General features: G+C 38.2%; 1 protein-coding gene across 6 annotated transcripts in view; it reads left to right on the top strand.

Moving 5' to 3' along the window:
- Positions 1 to 22,635, top strand: part of LOC108175368 (EGF-like and EMI domain-containing protein 1) — a 710,453-nt gene that overhangs the window by 40,506 nt on the left and 647,312 nt on the right. For all 6 annotated transcript variants that reach the window (XM_089330996.1, XM_089330997.1, XM_089330999.1 and 3 more), the window contains exon 2: positions 22,319 to 22,453. In XM_089330996.1, coding sequence (XP_089187122.1) covers positions 22,319 to 22,453 — 135 coding nt within the window. The remainder of the gene's footprint in view (positions 1 to 22,318; positions 22,454 to 22,635) is intronic.

Here is a 22,635-nt window from a genome sequence, read left to right as displayed (position 1 = left end):
ATGACTGCAGACTTGAAATTTCCCTGCCTCTGAAAACTTAATTTGATATTTTCTGTTACACACCAAGTAGTGATTTGCAGAGGCACAGACTGTAAGATTAATTGAGGCAGCCATCTCTTCTGGCGCATCTAATCTTACATCTAATTATCTGATCATCTGAATCACAAATACGGTAGTTAAAGGGTGTGTGTTGAAAGGGCAGCTTTAAAATGTAAATATTAAAAAGGAGCTCTTTGGTTTTCGAAGGACAGGCGTGCAGACTTGTAATAGCCATTATGTTATTTGTGGCATTAGGTCAGCAGGTCACATAAAAATGTGGTTACATCGCTCTCTCAGTAAAATGTGAAGATCCTTCTGAAGTCTGCACGAGGCTTGTTTTGACAATTAACCTCCATTAGTATTCTAGCCCACATAAGAGCAAAACTCTTAAAAGGCTCTCTTTTCATGAATGTACTGTCAAATTGACTTCATCATTTAAATAAGACTGTAGTCACAGTAAATGATGAGTTGATATTTATACAAAGCATAACCTTAATTAAAATATTATGAGCAATTAAACCCAATGTTCATGGAATTATTGTACATTTATATGTAACAGAGTAAAAACATTGCATAGGACTGTTAAGCTTTTTGTATGAATCTAATTAACTTTGACAGGCTTTGGGCTTCTCTCCCTCTTATTTTTAGAAGTACTGTAGATAAATGTACTTGCATCTGGAAAACTTCAAACAGTTTTGATCAGCATTTCAGGTTTGATTTAAAAATGTATACATTGAGATGCTGTCTTAAAGACAGAGTTGATGGACATACAGTGCACTGCTTCTTCCAGCAGGAAGGCAGATGTGGCAAGGTGAACAGTTGTAGACTGCAGCCACCAGTGGGTATTGTTTTGTCACAGTTTAATGTCAGGCAACTACTGCTGTGAGCAGGTCTTTATATATTTGGCTCTGGTTAGCGCTGAGGGTGTGAAAAGGTGAACTCACAGTGCTCATTCCCAGGGAGGCAATTAGGAAGGATGGTACTTCAAAAAGTTCTTGAAAAATTAAAAAATAAGCTTATTTTGGTACAAAAAGATTTTGAAATTTGTGCATAGCTTTTTTTTATAGTATATATTTCCCATAAACTTTTTTGAAGACCCTGTATATAATATGGTCCTATTTTTGTCACTAATACAGCCAACGGATAAATGCAGAGATACATAAACTATAGTATCCCTTATCTGTGCCTTCATTTTCTGTGGTTTCGGTTACCTGAAGTCAACCATTTTCCAAAAATATAAAATGAAAAATTCCAGAAATAAAGATAATTTGTGCCTTATTCTGAGTAGCATGAAGAAATCGTGGATCATCCTACTCTGTCCCACTTGGAATTTGAATCATTGCTTTGTCCACTGTACATGCTGTGTATGTTACCTGAGTGTTAGTCACTTAGCCACTTAGGTTACCAGATCAAGTGTTATGGTATCCCAGTGCTTGTGATGCAGTAACTCTTATGTAGTAGCCTAATGCTGAGTCACAATGCCATGGCATTCATCTCATGTCATTCATCTGTGCCATCCCATAGGCATTTATCATCTCACAACATTACAGTAAAGGTAAGTACAGTACAATATTTTGACATGGAAATAGAGTATGAAGGCTTAAAGGGAGGAGGGGAATGAGAGAGAAAATGAGAGAGACCACATTTACAAAACTACTGAAAGAATATTATCATAGCTTTTCTATTTTATTCATTATTGTTGCTAATCTCTTCCTGTGCCTAATATATAAAATAAAGTTTCTATACTTTATGTAAGTATAGAAAAAAGCATAATGCATACAGTATAGAGTTTGGTCCTATCATGGTTTTGGCAATCCACTGGGAACTTGGGAACGTACCCTCCCTGAATAAATATATGAACAAGTATATGACGCTGATAAAGAAAACCCGTGCTGAGTGTGCAAGATGGCTGACTGGTTATTTTGAGCAGAGGAAGGACAAAGTAGAAAGATTTTTCAAGTTTTGTTTAGCAATTTCTTACATGGTTTAAATCTTAAGTTCATGTGTAGCTTGGGTAATTATGAATTTAAAGATCAAGAAAGTAGTTTTGCTGCAAATATACACATCTGAAAATAAAAACATCAAAAAAGAAAGAGGTGGAAGCTCAACTTCAGTGAAGACTGTCTGACTTTAACATTTGTTCTTTCTTCCATTGAACTACATGGCCTTTTAAAATGTATGCTAATGTTAAAAAATATCCCATGAAAACCAGTGGTGAATCTCTTGACCTCTCCTTAGTCCTCAGAAGACCCTACCCATGTATAGATGGCTCTGGGATATGTCAGTATTCCATCCTTATTCAGTCTACACTAACCCATATTTAATGAGCTCCCAGGATGTACCACTTGTATTGTGTAACACTGAGGAAGTTGTGGAAATAGAGGAGGCACTGTCCATGTCTTTGAAGGAGTAGCAGCACCATGAATGGGCAGACACACAAAACCCCAGTGGGGTTTCAGGGAGGGGACAGTTACTTTAAGGCTAGGGCTCACATAACACTCTATTCAGTATCTAGGCTTAGGATCTGGGCATAATGGAAGATACTGAGATGTGACCCCTGTCCTCCAATATCATGTCTTGATGTCAGAATGAGAACATGAAGACACAGGGAAATTAAAAAAAAAAAAGAGCAAGAAAAGTCAGGAATAGTGTATGGTTGACTGTTAAGTGGTACAGGTTAGACCCTAAGTGAAATAGGAATCCTGAAAAAGGAGTGACCATTGTGGGTAGCAAATGTAGAAGGCGGCTCTTTAAGGACATTTATTATAGTACTTCTATTTTTTTTTCAGTTCTTTTGCTCTATAAAGGAAAAGATGTCTAGCAATGCCCCTTTGTACTTTGAAATTGACCTCTGAGTGGAGTTTCTCGTCATTCTTTGACACCTGTCAAAAATACACACACATATGCACATACACATACACAACAGAATAGCAATCAAATCCATCTATGGCTGATAGATTTAATTATATATTTGTATATGAGTATTGGTGCATTTAATTGGTCCATGTGTGTTTACATGTATGTATGTATAATCATGTACCACAGATGACTCCTCACCCGTCTCTCCTGCCCTTTCTGTGTTCTTTTGTTCTTTTTATTTATTTGTTTTTGCTATTATTGAGATGCCAGACATACTATAAGGCATATTTGGGTAAAAAATTTACACTGTAATGAGTGAAAGTGTATAAGAGCTAGCCATATAGGGAGTTTTCTTTTAGAGGTATTAAACCTGACTTCTATATCCCTTGAAGTACATTGATACATAATCATGTATCTAAAGAATGTAAGAGCTAGCAAGTTCTTGCTGCTTTTTTTAGTGATCAGATCCAGGAGGATGAACCTACCTGGGGGAGGGACTGTAAAAATTAAAAAGATTGAGGGCTGCATATTGAAATTAAAAATTATTTATTTGAAAGACACACACCACCAAATACACACACACATACTCACATACATGGAGAGAGAGAGAGAGCGAGCGAGCGAGCAAGCTTTCATCCACACTGGATCACTCCCCCAAATGCCCATAACAGTGAAGCTGAGCCAGACTGAAGAGCCTGGAACTAAGAATTCAATTCAGGCGTCCACATGGGTGGTAGGGATCTTCATGCTTGAGCCATCATTTGCTGTCTCCCAAGGTATGCATTAGCAGGAAGGAAGCTGGAATTGGAACTGGAGCCAGGACGTGAACCCAAGCACACCACTATGGGATGCAGGGGCCCCAAGTTGTGTCATAAGTGCTACATCAAATGCCTGCTCAGTAGCTGCAGTATTTACAAGAAATTTTGTCTTCCCCGGGCAATTCCTGCCAGTGTGTCTTAATATTGCATAGTTATATAGTGAACTCTTAAGTTCTCACAGGGAGATAACAATGGAACAAGTTCCTTAAAATGCATATGCATGTAGGGTAAATCACATATGCTACTAAATATTTGGGATTGTTAGTTAAAAAGATATTTCTATATAAACATCTTTCCATGTTTTATTTCTTAAATTTTTTCTTTGAGTGGAATAGAAATAGAGATAGAGACAGACAGAACTTCTGTTTAGGTGGTTCACCTTCCAAATGCCAACCACTGCTGGGCCTGGCAGAAGATGGGAGCAGAGAACTTAATCCAGGCTCCCACATTAGTGGCAGTGACACAAGTACTTGACCTATCACCTTCTGCCTCCAAGGGTGCACAATAGCAGGAAGCTGGAATGTCAAGGGGAGATGGACTCAAACTCAGGCACTGTGATGTGGGATGCAAATGTGCCAATAGGCAGCCTAACTACTGGGCTAAATACCTACCCCTCTACTTTTTCTTTTTATTAATTGTAAAACAGATAAGAATCTTCACAATCAGCCTGACTCATATTACTTGATTGAAGACTAAACTCAAGGCTCAATCTCTGAATTATTTCAAGTGGTAATTTCCAAATCAAAGAAGTATTTGCTCCTATTGTAGGAAATCTGTAAAATAAATAAAGGAAGTATAAAAAAATAAAGATACAATCCTCAAGCCAAAGAAAACTTGTTAGCATTGGGTTGCACATTCTTCTAGTCTTGTTCATTCTTATTTATAATACAGGTATTACATGTTTGTTGAGGACTATGCTTTTTGGATTTAGGGCATCATTTTTTTAGCATGCCGTAGCTCATATTCACTGTTCTCTGTCAGTGAGGCTGCCATCAAGAAAAGGCCATCCTTTGAACCTGATTGAACACTCTGTGCTAATCCTCTCCTCAGTTGTCAGCCACAGAGTAGGGATGCATTGGGAGAACTGCTCTGTGCCCAGGGGCTGGGGAGAGACTGGGCTCAATTATTCAATCTGGAAGTGGATTGTGACAGCTGACTGGTGCTCAGGTCTTACACAGGAAACAATTCGAGTTAATTGGCCTGTATAGTGAGGTCCATGCTCAAGGTTATGACCTGATGTGACTTGAAGGTGCTGGGCTCCGAGGGCCAGAAACAGACAGGAGGAAAGAAGAAATTTCAAGAGCATCTGTGGAAAGAAAACTATCTTCAACCATCTTTTTTCTGTTGCTGAAACTCTCTGGATATTGAAGCAACTGGATGCATGTGTGGATGACTGTGGCACCCCAGAGTATCTATGTTTGAGAGGTTAAGATAGCAACATATTTGGAAAGGGAGATGAGATCTTTGTCCTATTTATTTGAGGTAGTTTGGGGGAATCTGATGAAAATCAAAGGGGAGAGGATTAAAGGCTTCCTACCCGATGTATCTTTGCTGGTTTTTTTTTAAGCCTAAGAATCACCGTTAGTTTGGAAGAAACCCCGGAGCTTGTTCGAGGGAACCTTCTCATCATTGGAATGGATAAGAGACGCTGTGCAACATGTATAGGCCCATGGTCCAGTAAACCCATGTCTTTCTTCAATGAATGATCAAGCACAAATGTCCCTCTATTTTGTTTATGTTTCTTAAGCAGTAACCACAAGCCAGATATTGTACAAAATACTGGGGATTAAAGACTAATCCTTGTATCCAGGAAACACGATATTGAGAGGTAACTTTATAAAGAAATTAATGTTAGTTTTGGAGGTGATGGTAGGGTTATGTTGTGTGTCCAGTCATGGCAGTTGAGTAGTGAGTAGGATCTAGTGAATGACTGTTGAATGATTAAATATACTCTGCTTAATTAATACAGCCCTTAATCAAAAGTTCAATTTTGCATACAGCTTACATAGTGCTTCTTATTTCTGTGTTGAAACCTGATCAAATGCAGTACCATTATGTCTTTTCCTGCTGTTTCTACAATGAGCATTCACTGTAATAGTCTTTTGACATCCGACTTTTTCCTTAATTCATTCAACATTTTATCTCATTGATAATCAAGGAACTTAAGAAGTTGCTAACTTTATTATTCCTGTAATCATATTTAGAGTCAGGGTTCAAGATTGTGGCAACAGTTCTAGAGACACTCACATGGCACAGACTCATTGAGCAATGCTTCTCCAGCTTTGGCTGGAGAAGGATACACATACTGATCTATTTGTCAAGCTCCTCAGATAATCAGATGCTTACCACAGTCCAGATAATCATTAGTGACCTTGAGCTATGACTGTAGACTGTTTCTGGACATGTGTCACTTGCAATAAATATACATTTCATGACTGCAAATTGCACAACTGTTGAGTGTGGCACTGTAGACAAAACTGAATCTGGCTTATAACATTTTTAGAGTAAAAGAAAAATTTTAAATTTATAGAAATCAACTAGTTCTCTTCATTTCTCTCTTCTACCCCCTTTCTACTTTCCTTCTACCCTCTTCATCTCCCTATTTTCTTCACACTTTGTTATCCCGTAGGTGAGATGGTATGGTGGTTAGGGGCAGAGTTTTAGCCACTGGGGGAAGATGTTTGGGCTTTGGATCTGGTTGATCATTTTCAGTCTCTAGGGTTAGTTCTCAAACTATAGCCTGCATCAAAGTCCCCTAGAGGCTGTTTAAGACCGAGTTACTGGGCTGCATCTCCAGAGCTGCTGATTGAGCGTATCTAGGTGAACCTAATGATTTGCATTCCTAACTGGTTTCCAGGTGTTGCAATGCTGCTGGTTCCAGGACCACATTTGGAGAATCCCTAGTTTAGAATATTCCCTTACTGTGCAAAAAACTATCACTTCTTATTGTTACTAATTTCTTAAAGAGTAAGTAAACAAAAATAAGTCTGTTAGAGTATCATTTGGAATAGCTGTGAGTCTCTGGGCGATTGGAAGGTTTATGTATTTTCAGTGAGGAAAACAGTAAGTTTCTTAGTAACTTATTCAAGTAGCTTTTTGTTTTTAAAAAATTTCTTTTATTTATTTGAAAAGCAGAGTGAGGGGGGGAGACAGAGAGAGAGAGAGAGAGAGAGAGAAAGAGAGAGAAAGAGAGAGAAAGAGAGAGAGAGAGAGAGAGAGAGAGAGAGAGATATGGAGGGATAAACAGAGACAGAGATCTTCCAGCCTCTGCTCCATTACCCAAATGGTCACAATGGCCAGGGCTGGGTCGGGCCAAAGCCAGGAGCCAGGAGCTTCACTCAGGTCTCCCATGTGGGTGCAGGGGCCAAAGCACTTGGGCCAGCCTGTGCTGCTTTTCAGGCCACTAGCAGGGAACTGGATCAGAAGTGGAGCAGCTGGGACACAAACCAGTGCCCATATGGGATGCATGTGAAGTGAGTGTCAGCCTAACTCACTATGCCATAATGCCTGCCCCCAAGTAGTTTTCCAGTCAGAAAAATAAATCTGTTATAAAGCCTTTACATGAAATTTATCTTTGTCTTAGATTTTTGACCCTGGAAGGATGACATCATGTGGTAATTGAAGACAATTATCAGTTTTCTCTGTTTCTCCCACTGCAAATCCCTAAACAATATACTGTTTTAGTACCTGAATACTGACCTTAATTTAATTTTGATAAACAAAAGGATGTTGAATAGTAAGGTCAATTAGCTTTCATAAAAGAAGGTTGAACTCTTTTAACCTGTACAAGAAAAATTTAACAGAAGGCGTTCAGCTTCCTGAAGGAAATTATCTGACCCAGACAAGACAGGCAGAAGGGACTAATTTAACATGCTTCTTGCAAGTATGAGCAAGGCTATATGTCAGACACTTATTTGGATAAACTTTGGTTCCAATTGTGTCTTTCAGTTAGCAAGTTAGTTTAACAAGTACTCTGTAGAATCATTGTGCAACTTTTCCTTGAACATCAGGGGGTAAGTCTTTGCTTTTTTAACTTAAAAGTTTCTGAAATTTACCCTTTTAAAATTTTGTCTTTATTTTCTATGAGAGAGGGAGGAATTTTCTACCTTTCTGCTGGTTCACTCTTCAGTAGTGGCAGCTGGGCCAGGCTGAAGCTGGAACTCAGTTCTTGTTTCCCAGATGGGTGGCAGGAACCCAAACACCTGAGTCATCCCATGCTGCCTCCTGGGGTCTGCATTAACAGGAAACAGAGTTGGGACTCAAACCCAGATACCCTGCTATAGAATGTTAGTGTCTCAAGTAGTGCCCTAACCACTAGGCCAAATACCTGCCCCTTACTTATCTTTCTAATTGACAAATAAATATTGTATATATTTATCATGCACAGCATGTTGTCTTTAAATATATACATGCTGTGGAGTGGCTAAATTTAGCTAATTAACATACGTATACATCACATAATTTTAATTTCTTTGTGTTGTGAGCACAAAGTCTATTTTACTAATTTTCAAGAACAATATAGTCACCATATTGTGCAGATCTCTTGAAGTTACTCCTCTCATTTAACTGAACTTTTGTATGCTTTAACCAACATTTCCCTCACCACCACCCTCGATTCCCACAATCCTTGGTAATTGTCATCTTATTTGCACTTTTATCAGTCCAACATTTTAGAATTGACATTTAAATGAGACCATGAAGTACATACCTTTCCACTTAACTTATTTCACTTAATATCATGTCCTCTAGGTTCATGCATATTATTACAAATGATAGACTTTCCTTCTTTTTAAATCTACATAGTATTCCATTGTGTATGTATACCACATTTTACTCCATTCATCCATTTGTTTATGTGTACATGGATTCTATATCTTGGCTATTGTGAATAATGCTGCAGTGAAAATGAGTATGCAAATATCTGAGTGATATTTACTTTAAATTCACTTGGATATATACCCAGAAGTGGCATTACTAACTTTTATAGCAATTCTGGTTTTTAATATTTTGAGGAAACTCCATATTGTTTTCTGTAGTGACTGTACTAATTTACATTTCGCCAACAATATACAAGAGTAGCTTTTTCTCTACCTCTTCTCTAACATTTGTCTTTTACCTTTCTGCTAATAGGCATTCTACCAGATATGTTGTAACATCTTATTGTGGTTTTAATTTGCATTTCTCTGATGATTAGTGGTGTTGAGAATTTTGTCATTTATCTGTCTTCCATCTATATGACTTCTTTTGGGAAATATCTATTCATATCCTTTGCCCATTTATTAATTGTGTTTTTCTCCTGCTATAGAATTGAGTTCTTTATGTATGTTTGATATTAACCCTTTTTAAGATATACAGTTTGCAAATATTTTCTCTCTTTCAGAAGGTTGTTTCTTCACCCTGTTGACTATTTACTTTACTGTACAGAAGATTTTTAGTTTAATATAATTCTATTTGTTAGTTACATCTATTCTTGGTTGTGCTTTTGTGTTCATATAAATAAAATCACATCCTGTGCCAGTTCCATGGAATTTTCTCACGTGTTTTCTTCAGTTGGATTTACAGTTTTGTGTTAGATTTATGTTTCTAATTCATTTATAATTGATTTTTGTAATTGGTATGAAATAAGGGTCTAATACCATTCTTCTATGGATATCCAGCACAATTTTTGAAGAGACTGTTTTTACCCTATTATTTATTTTTGATATCTTTTTAAAAAATCAATTGTTCATAAATCCTTGGATTTATTTCTCGGCTTTGTATTCTGTTCCATTGATGTATGTGTCTGATTTTATGGGAATGCTATGGTGTTTTGATTACTATATGTTTGTTGTGTATCTTGAAGGCAGGTAGCATGATACATCCAGCTTTGTTCATTTTACTCAAGATTGCTGTAGTTATTTGAAATATTTTTGGTATCTTGTAAGTTTTTAAGATTTTTTTTTTTTTACTTTTTTAAACTTTTATTTAGTAAATATAAATTTCCAAAATACAGTTTATGGATTACAATGGCTTCCCCCCCCCCCCATAACTTCCCTCCCACCCGCAACCCTCCCATCTCCCGCTCCCTCTCCCATTCCATTCACATCAAGATTAATTTATAAGAAATATATTTATGATGATTTTTATTCTAATTTGAGTGGTTACTTTCTTTACTGTAAATCAGAAAGCAAGGAAATATTTATCTGGTACAGCCCAATCATAGTGTGAGTTATATTTACAGCTCTTCTAAAGGGAAAATTTCCCTGCCTTTAACCTCCTGCTAAGGAAATCCATCAGAGGCTTGGTTTTATATTTTGCTTGGAGGCCTTTGACCAAATGGTAGGCAATTTAAAGGCTGTCCAGCAATGTATGAGGTGGCCTGATATAAAAAGTTCTGTTCAGTGTAATACTGCAGTGATGAGTTAGTTCAATCCTATCCTCTTAGGAAATTCAGACCAGTTGAGCAGTTAGTAATAGCAGAAGCGAGAAGGTGTCCAGAGATAAATGAACATCAAGAGAGCAACCAAGTTATGTCAATGGAGTGAATCAACTGACTGCTTGCTGAAGGGGTAACAAGAAAATTCAGTCCCTTATCTTCCAGTGGTCTTCAAGTTTCTGAGTCTTCCTGGTTCTGTGAGGTCCTTGCTGCTACTCTTGAAGATTCATAGGATTATGATTTCTCTCCATGCCCCATAAATGCTTACAATCAACTCCTCTGTGGAAGGTAACCTGCAAGAATTTCTTTCATGAACCTAAAGAATAAAACTGAGAAGTACTGAGAAATAAAACAGCTGTTTAGAGCTAAAGAGGCGAGAAATTAATTCCAAGGCTTTTTCCTTGCATGTTTATGAGACAAGAACAATATAGGTTGATTCTTCCCAAGGCAAGAGAGAGAGGCCAGCAGACACAAAAGATTTTTTTTTTATTTCAGTGAAAAATGCCATTGCAGTTTTGATAAGGATTGCATTGACTCTGTAGATTTTGGATATTCTAAGTGTTTTGATGATGCTGATTCCCCCAAGCTGTGATCATAAGATGTCTTTGCATTTATTTGTCTTTCTCAATTTCTTTTGGCAATGTTTTTAATTTTATTTACTTGAGAGGGAGAGGAAGGGGGTGAAAGAGTGGAAGAGGTGGGGAAGGGGGAGGCAGAGAGGGAGATAAAACCTATCTGCTGATCTGTTCCCTAAATACCCAGTCAGGAGCCAGATATTCAATACACATCTCCCACATGTGTGGCAGGAACTCAGTTAAGCTATCTGCCACCCAGGGTCTGCACTGGTAAGAAGCTGGAGTCAGGAACCAAGGCCAGGTATCAAATCCAGGTCCTTTTCATATGGGGTACAGTCATCTTAACTGGTATCTTAACCACTAGGTTACTAGCTCACCCCTCATCAATGTTTTATAGTTTTCAGTGAACAGATATTTCACCCTGTTGGTTAAAATTGATTTCAATCTTTCATAAAGACTAAGGCTTATATATTCTGGGGAGTTTTTTCTAAAAGAGTAAAATATATCTTATGTTTTCAAATTTAATGAAAATATGTGGTAATATGAAAATATTTTTTAACTTTTTCCAGGCCTGGAAGTGGCCCATGCCAGCGAAGTTCCCAAAGGTTTTCCTTTAATTTTGTGGACAATTCATTTCTCATTGTGTTACAGACCCCAGATGCAATTCATACATTGTGGATGCTCAAAGTAGTGTTGTGGAGAGAATTCATATCTTTAAAGCAGTGTGATTTTCTTTGTTTATGAGATACTTGATGTAACCATCTTTGACTTTATGTTGAATTAATTTTTTAGACAAAACACATACAATTTAAATCAATTGATTGGGGTTTTTCTATGTAGAATCAATGGCATATTCATAAGGTGTCTGTCATCATAAACTAAGGAGATGAATAGTTAGACAAAATGATGATGAATGAACACTTTAGGCCCAGGAGATGTCAGCCCCGTAAATCTGTCAAACAGGACAGAGGTTGGTTAGGTAGGAATTCTTTAGAAACTGTTTTCCTGTCCTGTGGTGTTTGAAGGTGACAGGACCTGGGGCTTTGAATGGTGAGAAATTTCTACTAGTGAAGTCCTCAAGCTAGACAGATGTTAGCAAAACACTGGGAGTCAGGGTAGGGAGGGCTTATGAGCAGAACAGTACAGCTGCAGTGTAAGTTGGGAGCCCAACACTAACGCTCAGTCTGTCTCCATTGCCCACAAGCACTGTGATCAGATGAGGGTTCCTGACTGTTTCTACTTTGACATGGTGAGGATGGCCCAGGTCCTTGGGCCCTGCACCCACGTGGGAGAGCAGGGAGAAGCACCTGGCTCCTGGCTTCGGATTGTCTCAGTGTGCCGGCCACAGCGCGCCGGCCGTAGTGGCAATTTGGAGGGTGAACCAACAGAAAAAAGGAAGACCTTTCTCTCTGTCTCTCTCTCTCACTGTCTAACTCTGTCTGTCCAAAAAAAAAAAAAAAAAAAAAAAAAAGAAGAATAAATAGTTTCAGCTTCCTCTTGATTAAGATCAATGCAATGGCTTAGGTCTTCCCAGAGATCCTAAAAGAAAATATAATAAAAGTAGACTATTAAGGAGGTAGGCAAAGCAATTTAAAGATAATCACAAACATTGAAAAGGGTTTTCTTGTGATTTGATTTGAAATTGTGAGGTGATCACTTAAAAGGAAGGAGGGATGCATTACTAGCCCATTATTTCCCAGATCAATATAGACCACCCATTCTTTTTAAATAGTTTTTGCATCTTGGCTAATAGATTGCCCAGGGAAAACAAAGTATCATTTATAATTGTTATTTGAATATTTTATGTAAAAGCTAATCTTCTGAAGACTTAGAGAAATCATTGTATATTAAAATAAGAAATAAAGATTTGCATTTATAAGAAATTAATGATGGTTCTGAAATTGAAGAACCATTTAGTGCTGGGAGAAATAAATACAAATTGTAACATCTATCTGATGGAGTTTTGTTTAGATTGCTTCTGGTGATAAACCATCTATAATAATATAAATCAAGGGCTGGTGTTTTGCCATAAATTTGCAATGTTTAGCATAATTTTCGTTTGCATTTCATACTAAAGTGACACCAAGAAATATGAGATTAATAGTTAGTTATTAAGTGAAAATGACTTTCATGTCTGTAGTCATTTTTAGAAATAGTTACGTGTAATTCATTTAGGGAGCAGAGAAAATTAATTTGCAGCTGTGCTGTGATCTAACACTTTAAAACAACAAAGGACGTGGTGCCCAGTAACAAACTTTGGAAACATAAGGCTGGAATCATTTTGAACCCCTCATTTGGAATCTTCTGTACCTTAAGGTGCCCTTTAGGTCACGACATTCTTGGTGGTTGACTCCAGAATATTATGCTAATAGCTTCAGGATAGGAAAGTTGGTACCTGTTCTCAAATTATGTCATAATACCACAGAGCACAAACTTATCTGTACCTTAGGGAATAAGGGTCAGACAGCAGTAGCAGCAGTATGGAGCCATTTATTAGTTTTAATTAGTGTTTTCATTAGAAAGTGTCATTTTAGATTCTATTTTTAAAAAATGACACATTATCTGCTTTCATATATTTCATTGCACTACAAATTGGCCATGACAGAGAATTTAAATTTTGTAGATAACACAGAATTCTTCAAGAATTTTAGCCTCAGATTTTCTTTATAAGCCCAAAAAAATGTACATAATATTTCCTTTTGATCATATGCCAGACAGTGTGCTAAATGCTTTCTGTGTGTTGACTCATTTGTGTTCCCTCCATGACTAGAGCCTTGTCAAAGCCACAGATTCATTTTTTCAGGTATCACTCAGTGAACACTCTCTCTTTGTGAGCCATTGAACTACACTGGAAACACTAATGTTTTAAAAAGAGGTAAAGCAAAAGGATCATATTTAAGAGTTTAAAAAAGGTAAGTCAAGACTTCTGGCCAATATGATATTCTAAGTTCATATCTTGAAGTCCCACTGCTCATCATATCAGTCATCAAACTAGATAGACTTTCTTAAAAACATACTTCCCCCACCCCAAAGAAAACAACAGTGCAGTATTTTATAAAAGTTTAAAATCAGACGTGTAAGTGGACTAAAAGAGTTACAGAAATGCCATGGAGTGGTGAGTTGGGATATCATGTGGGCTTGCTAAGCTCTGAGTTTGGGACCCAGCAGCTTGGCTTAGGTTTAAGTGGTGGAGTGTGAGGAGAATAATAGTGCCTCAAAGCCACACTTACAACATGAAATTAGGAGCTATCACTTCTTTGTCTTCCCCCTTCCTCTCAGCTGCTGCTTGGGATGCTGATTGCCAGGAAACTGACACCTGGTTCAGGGCTGTCCCCCCACCCCCAGGACAACAGGTGGAGGGAACAGTAGATTAACTCACCTACTCCTTGTTTTTAAGAAGTCTCAGTGTGCTGGGGTATGACATGGCATTGTGTTTATTTTTATTGTTTTCTTATCGTTACTTTCAATGATGTTCAATTGGCTGTTTTTTTCCAAACCTTACAACTTATCACTAGCTGATTATGAAATTTTTTCAGTTACTTTAGTTTATTAATTTATCCTAGTTTATTTGAAACTTCAGTTTTCAAAAATCAGGCTCCTCCTTTATGGCTGTAGCCCTGGCATCCTACAGGGATCAGCAGGGGCAAAGTGAGGGCTGCCTTTGTCTGGCTGTGAGATGGCTTCCTTTTCTCTTGAGTCTTCCAACAGTTTGGCTCTTCCTAGGTCAGGAGGGGTGAGGAGAAGAGGTGAAGGGGGTTGTTTCTGTTAGTGGTAGAAACTGCCTAATGTTGCTAGGATTTGGTCAGGTTTAGTCTGTAGTTGATGCCCTCTGTTGTTGGTCATGTGCTCAGTGTTCTTCGGGAGAAGTATTTACTTCCATTCCTGACTCTCTCCAAGGGACAGTCACAGAGAGGGCAGCCCAGTAGTCCTGTGATTTCCACCAGAGGTCCTTATCATACGAGATAAGGTAGATATCTGTGCTGGAGGTCAGGAACCACAAGACACTACCCCAAGTGATTCTGTTCTACTTGTCCATCAGAGCAGCCCTTTTCCTGGGATGCCTTATTTTCATCCGGGACCTGGGCAAAAGTTACTATGTGAATATGTATAAACTTCAAATGAAATTTTATGGAGGTATCATGAAGTTTCCAGGTGACCACATAACTTCATAAAAGGAGGTGCTGGAAGGTGCTCATCCTTCTTTGCTTGGAGACCAAGACTAGTGAGGTATTTAGCTGCTCTTTCTACTTCCTTCCCACACCCCTTTCCCCCTTTGGCCCACCCCACCCTTCAACTATGCAGCTGCATGTGAGTGTGAGTGTGAGTGTGTGTGTGTGTGTGTGTATGCATATGCTGATTTCTCACCTTTTGAATCAACTTTAGCACTTTGTGCATTGTATACATGCCTATGCTTAGAATGCTTCTCTAAGTAGAAGGCAAGGACAGGAAACAAAAAATACCACACTACTAATCATGTGGTTGCTCTTTCTGATGGCCAAGTTTATTCTCAAGCTAACTTGGGGCCCACTGTGAGCACCCTTATGAGCATAATGAAGATACTCCTATTAAGAATTTTCAAGGGTTTTAGGAACCTCATGCCAGGAAAATAGGATAAAGACCTGACAAATTCTTGATTATGTCACTAGGTCCCACCTCTTCCACTTGACTTCGACCCAACCCTTGTTTGGTTGGATGTGTGCTTTCGTGATCCAGCAGCCACACTGAACTACGTCTTCCCCTCCTCTGATGTCAGTATTTCTTTTCAAGGAGCCAAGGAAATTCTTCCAAATCTGGGGAGAGCTAAAATTGAGTGGATATACTGCAGCTCATATCTGCAAGCCCTACTGTTTGAACTTCAGACAGGGTACCCTAAGTTTGGTTCACATGTCTGCAGACCAGAATCAGGCACTCATTTCTGTAAGACTGCAAACATCAGGGGGTCCCTGGGATTCTGCACTTTTCAGAGTGGGCCAGTACTCTCTTCAGTTTACTAAGAATCAGCCAGGTCAGAGAAGCTGGCTTCCCTTCTGACTCAAGGTTGACAAATGTATCCCCTTCCCCCAACTTCTTTTGTTATAAAAAAGGAAAGAATTCAGCAAAGCAGATGTTGCCAGTAGTGAATCTGGTGGTCTAGTCTCTAAGAACATCATGTGGGAGATGTTTGACAGCTTTTTGGTGGCACTGTGTAAAGTAAGGGAATATTTAGTTCTTTTCATTTTTAGTTCTGGTATTTAGCCATGATTCTAATAAGACAATAGGAAAATGTTTTCCCAAAATCTGTTGCCTTAGATAAGGAGAGAAAATGAAAGAGAAGCTTCCAGTTGAGATAAATGTACAAGCCAGTGTTGAAAACAAATAGAGAGTATCACTATGTTCCTGAATCTGTATATAGGAAATACATGAAATTTGTATACTTTAAGTAAATTCAAAAAAGAAAACAAATAGGGAAAACTAAATTCAACAAAATAGGTAACAAAATCATTGGTCAGACTATCAATTAATTCAAGTGAATTAAAAATAATTTAGAGTTATGAAAAAAATCAGGTAATTGTGTTAATACATGAAAAAAGTCAAAATACACTCTAAAATATAAGATGTTTACATTATATGACATATATGAGGGAGTGGGTATTGGGGCATAGCTGGGTAAGATGGTGCTTGGCATACTCATGCTCCATATTTGAGTGCTTGGGATGAAGTCCTGCCTCTGCTTCTGATACAGCTTCTTGCTAATGCACATCCTGGGAGGCAGTGGAAGATGACTCTACTAGGTCCCTACTACCCACATGGGAGACATGGATGGAGATCCTGGCTCTTGGTTTAGGCCTGGCCCAGCCTTGCCTATTGCAGGAATTTGGGGAGTGAGCCAGCGGGTGGAAGGTTTTTGTCTGTCTCTGTATGTCTTTCTCTCTACCTGCTTTTCAAATAAATAAATAAATACATCTTTAAAAAAGCAAAAGGTGAGCAGGGACTTTAGCAAAATAGGATGCTTATTTAATGAATTATTGACTGTTAGAAAGTATATGATATAATGTGTCATTTGGTAGTTAAAATGTACAATGTAAATCTTTTTTTCTTACTTGAAAGAATAAACATAGTAAGTGCTCAGTTTCAACCCCTCTGTGTGACACCAGCTGGTTGTTCTGCAGTTCAGGTCTGACACTAATCACCTGGCATTAGCACAGACACCACAGGTAAAGGACAGAGTCCTCCCCAAGACTGTCCCTACTTCAGATGACAGGTGCACGTCTCATGGGGTCCTCCTGCCACTGACTGACTGGCTACGTGTTTGGTGCTTTTCGTGACCTCAGGTTCAGTAGTTCTGATAATTTGCTCTAATAACTCAAAGAACTCAGGCAGGCTCTATTTTCATACTTATGATTATAATTGTATTATAGAGGATTCAAATGATGAAGAACAGTACAATGGTAAGATGCTTAGGACCAATTCAGAAAGAGACTACAGAGCTTTTGTGTCTTTCCCTTGTAGAATCAGTACACATCACTCTCCCAGCCAGCACATCAGTGTGTTCACTAACAAGGAATCTCCGGCAAGCCTCAGTGTCCAGAGTTTTTATTGGGGTTTTATTGCTTGGGGAGGATTGTTTGAATCATTGACTGCATTATTAAACTCAATGTCTAGGCACCCTCCCCTTCCAGGAGGTCAGGTAGCTAGAAGTTCCACACCACTAATCACGTGGTTGGTTTTTCTGATGATCAGGCTTCATCCTCAAGCTATCTTGGGGCCCACAATGAGCAAACTCATTAGCATAACAAAGACACTCCTATCAGGAATTTCCAAGGGTTTTAGGAGCCCCATTCCAGGAACCCAGGATAAAGACCAGACAAATTCTTCATTATATCACAGTGAATAACTGTAAATTCTGTTAGGGGAGATCAGCATTTGGCTCAGTGGTTAAAACCCTTAAAAAGATAATTGGGTTGCCTGCATCTTGTATCGTATTAGAGTGCCCAGGTTTGAGTCACAGCTCTGTTCTAGATTCCAGCTTTTCGCTAATGTAGATCCCGGGAGGCAGTGGGTGTTGCTTCAGGTAGTTGAGTCCCTGCCATCCACATGGAAGACCTGGATTCATTTCCTTGCTCCTGGCTTTGGTTTGGCCCAGTGCTGACTGATGTGGGCATTTGTAAAGTTAACCAGTGAATGGGAGATTTCTCTTTGTTTTTGTTTCTCTGTCTCTCTGCCTTTCAAGTAAATGACAAACGTAAATGGATATAAAGATAAATTCTTTTAGGAAAAAAGTATATACAAAAGATAATTCAATGGCTGGCACCATGGCACAATAGGTTAATCCTCTGCCTGACGCACCAGCATCCCATTTGGGTGCTGGTTCTAGTCCTGGCTGCTCCTCTTCTGATCCAGCTCCCTGCTATGGCCTGGGAAAGCAGTAGAAGATGGCCCAAGTCCTTGGGCACCTGCACTCACGTGGGAGACCCGGAAGAAGCTCCTGGCTCCTGGCTTTGGATTGGCACAGCTCCGGCCATTGCAGCCATTTGGGGAGTGAACCAAAGGAAGGAAGGCTTTTCTCTCTGTCTCTCCCTCTCACTGTCTGTAACTCTGCCTCTCAAATAAATAAATAAAATCTTAAAACAAAAGCTAATTCAGAATGTTCTTGTAAAATGCAATTTTTGAAATCCATGCATACAAGGGGTTTTCCAAACATCATGAAAAATGCATATTGTGAGTGAACTATGCGTGGATTTCAAGTGTTTGCACTAAAATAACTATCTTTAATTCCACTTCCCTGAACTATTTTGAAGTATCCATGTATTTAGGTACAAAATATAAAGGTAACAACTAACATTAGAAACATGGTTTATAACTAGGGAAGTAAATTGTGGAAACAGACAATATGGAAAACATTTTCCTCCAGCAGACAAAAGAATAGGCTGAAGTAGAAAATAGAAGCTGCTGGTAAATAGAAGCCAGCAAATGAGATAATGAAGAGGTGCAGTTGTAATAAAAACACATGTAACTGTACTTATGTTATTTATTAAAAGGAGTTAACGAATTCAATTTTTAAAAATGCAGCTACAGACTGTTAAAAGAATATGTAGAAAGATTTAAAATAGAATGAGATATAATTAAGAAAATATTAACCAAGTGGAAGCTAATATAAAAATGTTAGCATGAGACCAATTTTAAATTAAAACAATACAAAACACATTATTTTGGTTTAGCAGAACTACAACAAAATGATTGAAAGAATGATTCACTAATCATATTCAATAATCATCAACTTGTATATTCCTAACAAATAGTCTCAAAATATATAAAGAACTAAACTGTCAGATTATAAAAAGTAATGTAAAAATCATTAGTGGGACATTTGAATTAACATCTTTCACACTCCAAAGTGAAGTATAAGAAACGTTTAATAAATATAGAGACTTAACAAAGTGTACAAGTTTGAACATGTATGTGAGCACACATGCATGTTCCTGTTAACAAAGAGTACATATTTTCAAGTACACATGTATACAAAAATGTGAACAAAATTTTTCCATTTACTAAGCAATGGGTATTTTATATTCATAGATTTTGAAATATCAGTATTATCAGATGATAGCCTTTGACATCTGTGTAATTAGAGTAATTGGTTTCACTTTACTTGAAAGAGAGAGAAGGGGAGGGAGGAAAGGAGGAAAGGGGAGAGAGAGAGAGAGAGAGAGAGAGAGAGAAAGAATGAACCAATGTTTGATTTGCTGGTTCACTACTCAAATGCTTGCAACATCCTGGGCTGGGCCAGGAGTTTAGAACCCAATCTGAGTCTTGTACATGGGTGGCAGGAAGCCTAACACTTGAACCATCACCTGCTGCCCCCCAGGATGCACATTAGCAGGAAAATGGATTGGAAGTGGAGCTAGCTAGGACCTGAACCAGGCACTCCAATATAGGATACAGTGTCTCACGCAACATCTTCACCATTGAGCCAAACACCTACCCTCACATCTGTATAATGAGAAATCAACAATACAGGGTTCTTTTGTGTCTTGGAGGAAAGACTTCTATCAACTTAGATTCAAACAGGCTGTAAATTAGTTGACAATTTAGTAGGAGAAAAATTTGTTATGCATGCACATAGAAGAATATAGGGAACAGATCCTGAGATAGTTAGGGGTAGGGGCTTTATTATCTCTTAATAAGGGAGGATTTTAGTATGGAAAGGGTGCAAAGTCCTGATGAGGCATGTTTTACAGTAATGCTTTTTGTATTGTCCTGGTGTTCAAGGTTGTTTATTTCCCTGACTGGAAATTTCAGGAGTTGTGGAGGGGAGTAGGAGCTGCAGCTGTGAAGCTTTGCTTCATTTGGTGTCAGAGAAAATCCCATGCCTGTCTCTAGATCCTGGCTCTAGCAGATCTGTCTAGAAAACAGATGTGGCTTCTTGTGGCTTCTTGTGCACTGAGAATAAAATCAGAATTCCTTGTCTGCAAGACTCCACATATCTCACCAAGAATCTCATCATTTGAGGTGCTTAGGCCTTTTCTCAGGTACTTGGTAGGCCAATTGTTTTTTCTCCCTTTCGAGCCTCTGCTCATTCTATCCCTTCTGCCAGAATTGTTGTCCCTTGGCTCTTCCATCCTTCAGGTCACAGCAGCACCTCTTCAGTTGAAGACCTCCTGATTGCTTTCATCTCAGTATGTCACATTTTGTATGCATGGGTTTAAGTGTTTATTACTTACTCTGTCTTCTCTTTAGATTGTCAGTGAATGCAGAATATTGTCTTTCTTTTGGTTGTACTATCAATCTGCAGCTGCAGTTCTCATTGTCACACCCACACTCACTCTCCTTTATAACTGTGCACCTGCTAAGCTTTCAACTGCTAACATTTTCTTTTTTACTTCCTCAAGCAAAGGTTTCCTTCTTTGATGAGTTTAATGAGAGAGAGAGAGAGAGAGAGAGAGAGAGAATCTCAGCTGATCACTGACAAGAACTAGTGTACAAATTTCAGGCTCCCACTATATTATCTGCCTCATAACACATCTTTTATTGCTTAATTGTCTCTCCATTTTTTCCCGCTTCCTAACAAGTATTTTCTATACCTCCTAAGAAAACTACATATACCCAAATCTTTGTTTGGGGCAATGCTTCTGACATTTATTGGATGGGTGGATAAATGAATGGATGGACGGATGAGTGGATGGGTAGATGGATGGTGGATAAATTAAGAAGTTACAAAGCAGAATTAAAGGTTAGATGGGGTGTGAGGCTTCAGTCTATCAAGAACAAAGTGAATTGTGGCTAGCTGACTCACAAGAAGCAAGCTTTGGGTTTAGGTGTGTTTACAGGGAATTTAATGTAGAGTTCCTGAAAGCTAAGGTTTTCTTTTGACCTGATGTCTACTTCTTGATTTTATTGATGCTCAGCTTAGGTGTAGTTTTTGCTTTTATTGTTTTATTACACTATTTACCTGAAGTATTAAAGTATGCCATTTAAATAAATAAAAAAGTTCTGTATGAATGCTATTCAGTTTAAGTGAGGTTAACTTTCCAAATAATCACCTTTCAGAAATATTTCTGGAGGTGAGAACTGAGCTGTAAGTGAAATCAGATAGTGAGATTTAGAGCCAAGGAAAGCTGTGCTAACACAAAGGGACTGCAGTCCCCGGGAGTGATGCAGTTGATAGTGTGGGAAGAACTAGATGCTTACCAGTGCTGTCGTCAGTATTATAACTGTGTCACTGGACAAGGTCACAGAGTTCCTGGTCCAGAACCCATTTCCATTTTCAGCAGAGAGTGTGTATGTAGGCTAAGCAGACTGTGGGCTTCCTGAAGGCATAGTGAATCATCAGTGTCTGACTTGTAAGTGACCTTGGATCCATGAAAACTGTGAATGCTTGGCCCAGCTTGATAATAAATATTGTTTTCAAATTCAAGATGATTGATATAGGCTAATAAATCACTTATCACTAAGTAAAATATTCCTCAAATTACCAGATTATTAAAAAAATGAATTCTGACACTCTATCAGTATAATTTATCCCTATGCATTAAAAAAATAAAGATAATGTATCTAATGCTGTAAATCTGTATAAAATTTCTGTACGGAAATATTAATGTAATGATGCTGGTTGAAAAATGTTTGTGTTTAAACAAGCATTAAACATGAAACCCAATGAAACATGCAGGTGGAAAACATTGTTCTGAAATAATTTCCAGTAAAAACTTAACTTCTTTCTGATGAATTTGCTTGTTTTTTGTTTATGGATATAGAGAATCCTGTGTTTCTATTTCTTTTTGTATTTTGGCTATAAAAGAGATCAGAACCTAATTTGTAGCTGAAGTTTTCTAATCATGTGGAAACTTAAAGACTTTTATTCCTGTCTTTTAAATTTCTCTATTCTGACTCTTCTTTCCCTGGTTCTGGATTTTTTAAAAAAACATTTAATTTCCACTTGACATGTAGTAATTGTACATATTTATAGGACCTGAATTTTTTAATATATTATCTATATTTTTCTCTTACATTATGTATGTATTTTCGTAAGCTGTCACAACCTATTTTTTTTTTGAAAATGGAGAAGTAAATGCTTCATGCTTCATATTTAAGACATTTGTATTTTTAATCAAATTGCTGCTCTTTTCTTTTTCAAGGCCAAATGTTTGTGAGGAACAGCAACTGACCATGGTGGGACTTCCATATCCCTGTGTGCAGGCATTCAGGCACACCATCAAGCTCTGGAAACAGGGTTGTGCTGGCCCAAGATGGTGTGTGGGTTATGAAACAAGGTAAGGATGCTTCTGTTATTCCTTGTGGTTATTCAAAATCAAAGCCAGGGTGGGCACTGAAAGCACAGTTAAGCCGTGCCTGGGACACCTGCATCTCACACAGGAGTTTTTGGTTCAAGTCCTGGCTCTAGTCCAGATTGCAGCTTCCTGCTTATGCACATCTTGGAAAGCAGCAGATGTTG

This window comes from Oryctolagus cuniculus, chromosome 4 (genome assembly GCF_051225735.1).
Source record: "Oryctolagus cuniculus isolate XC-2025 breed Fujian yellow rabbit chromosome 4, ASM5122573v1, whole genome shotgun sequence".
NCBI lineage: Eukaryota > Metazoa > Chordata > Mammalia > Lagomorpha > Leporidae > Oryctolagus > Oryctolagus cuniculus.
This window is presented reverse-complemented; position numbering and strand designations above follow the sequence as displayed.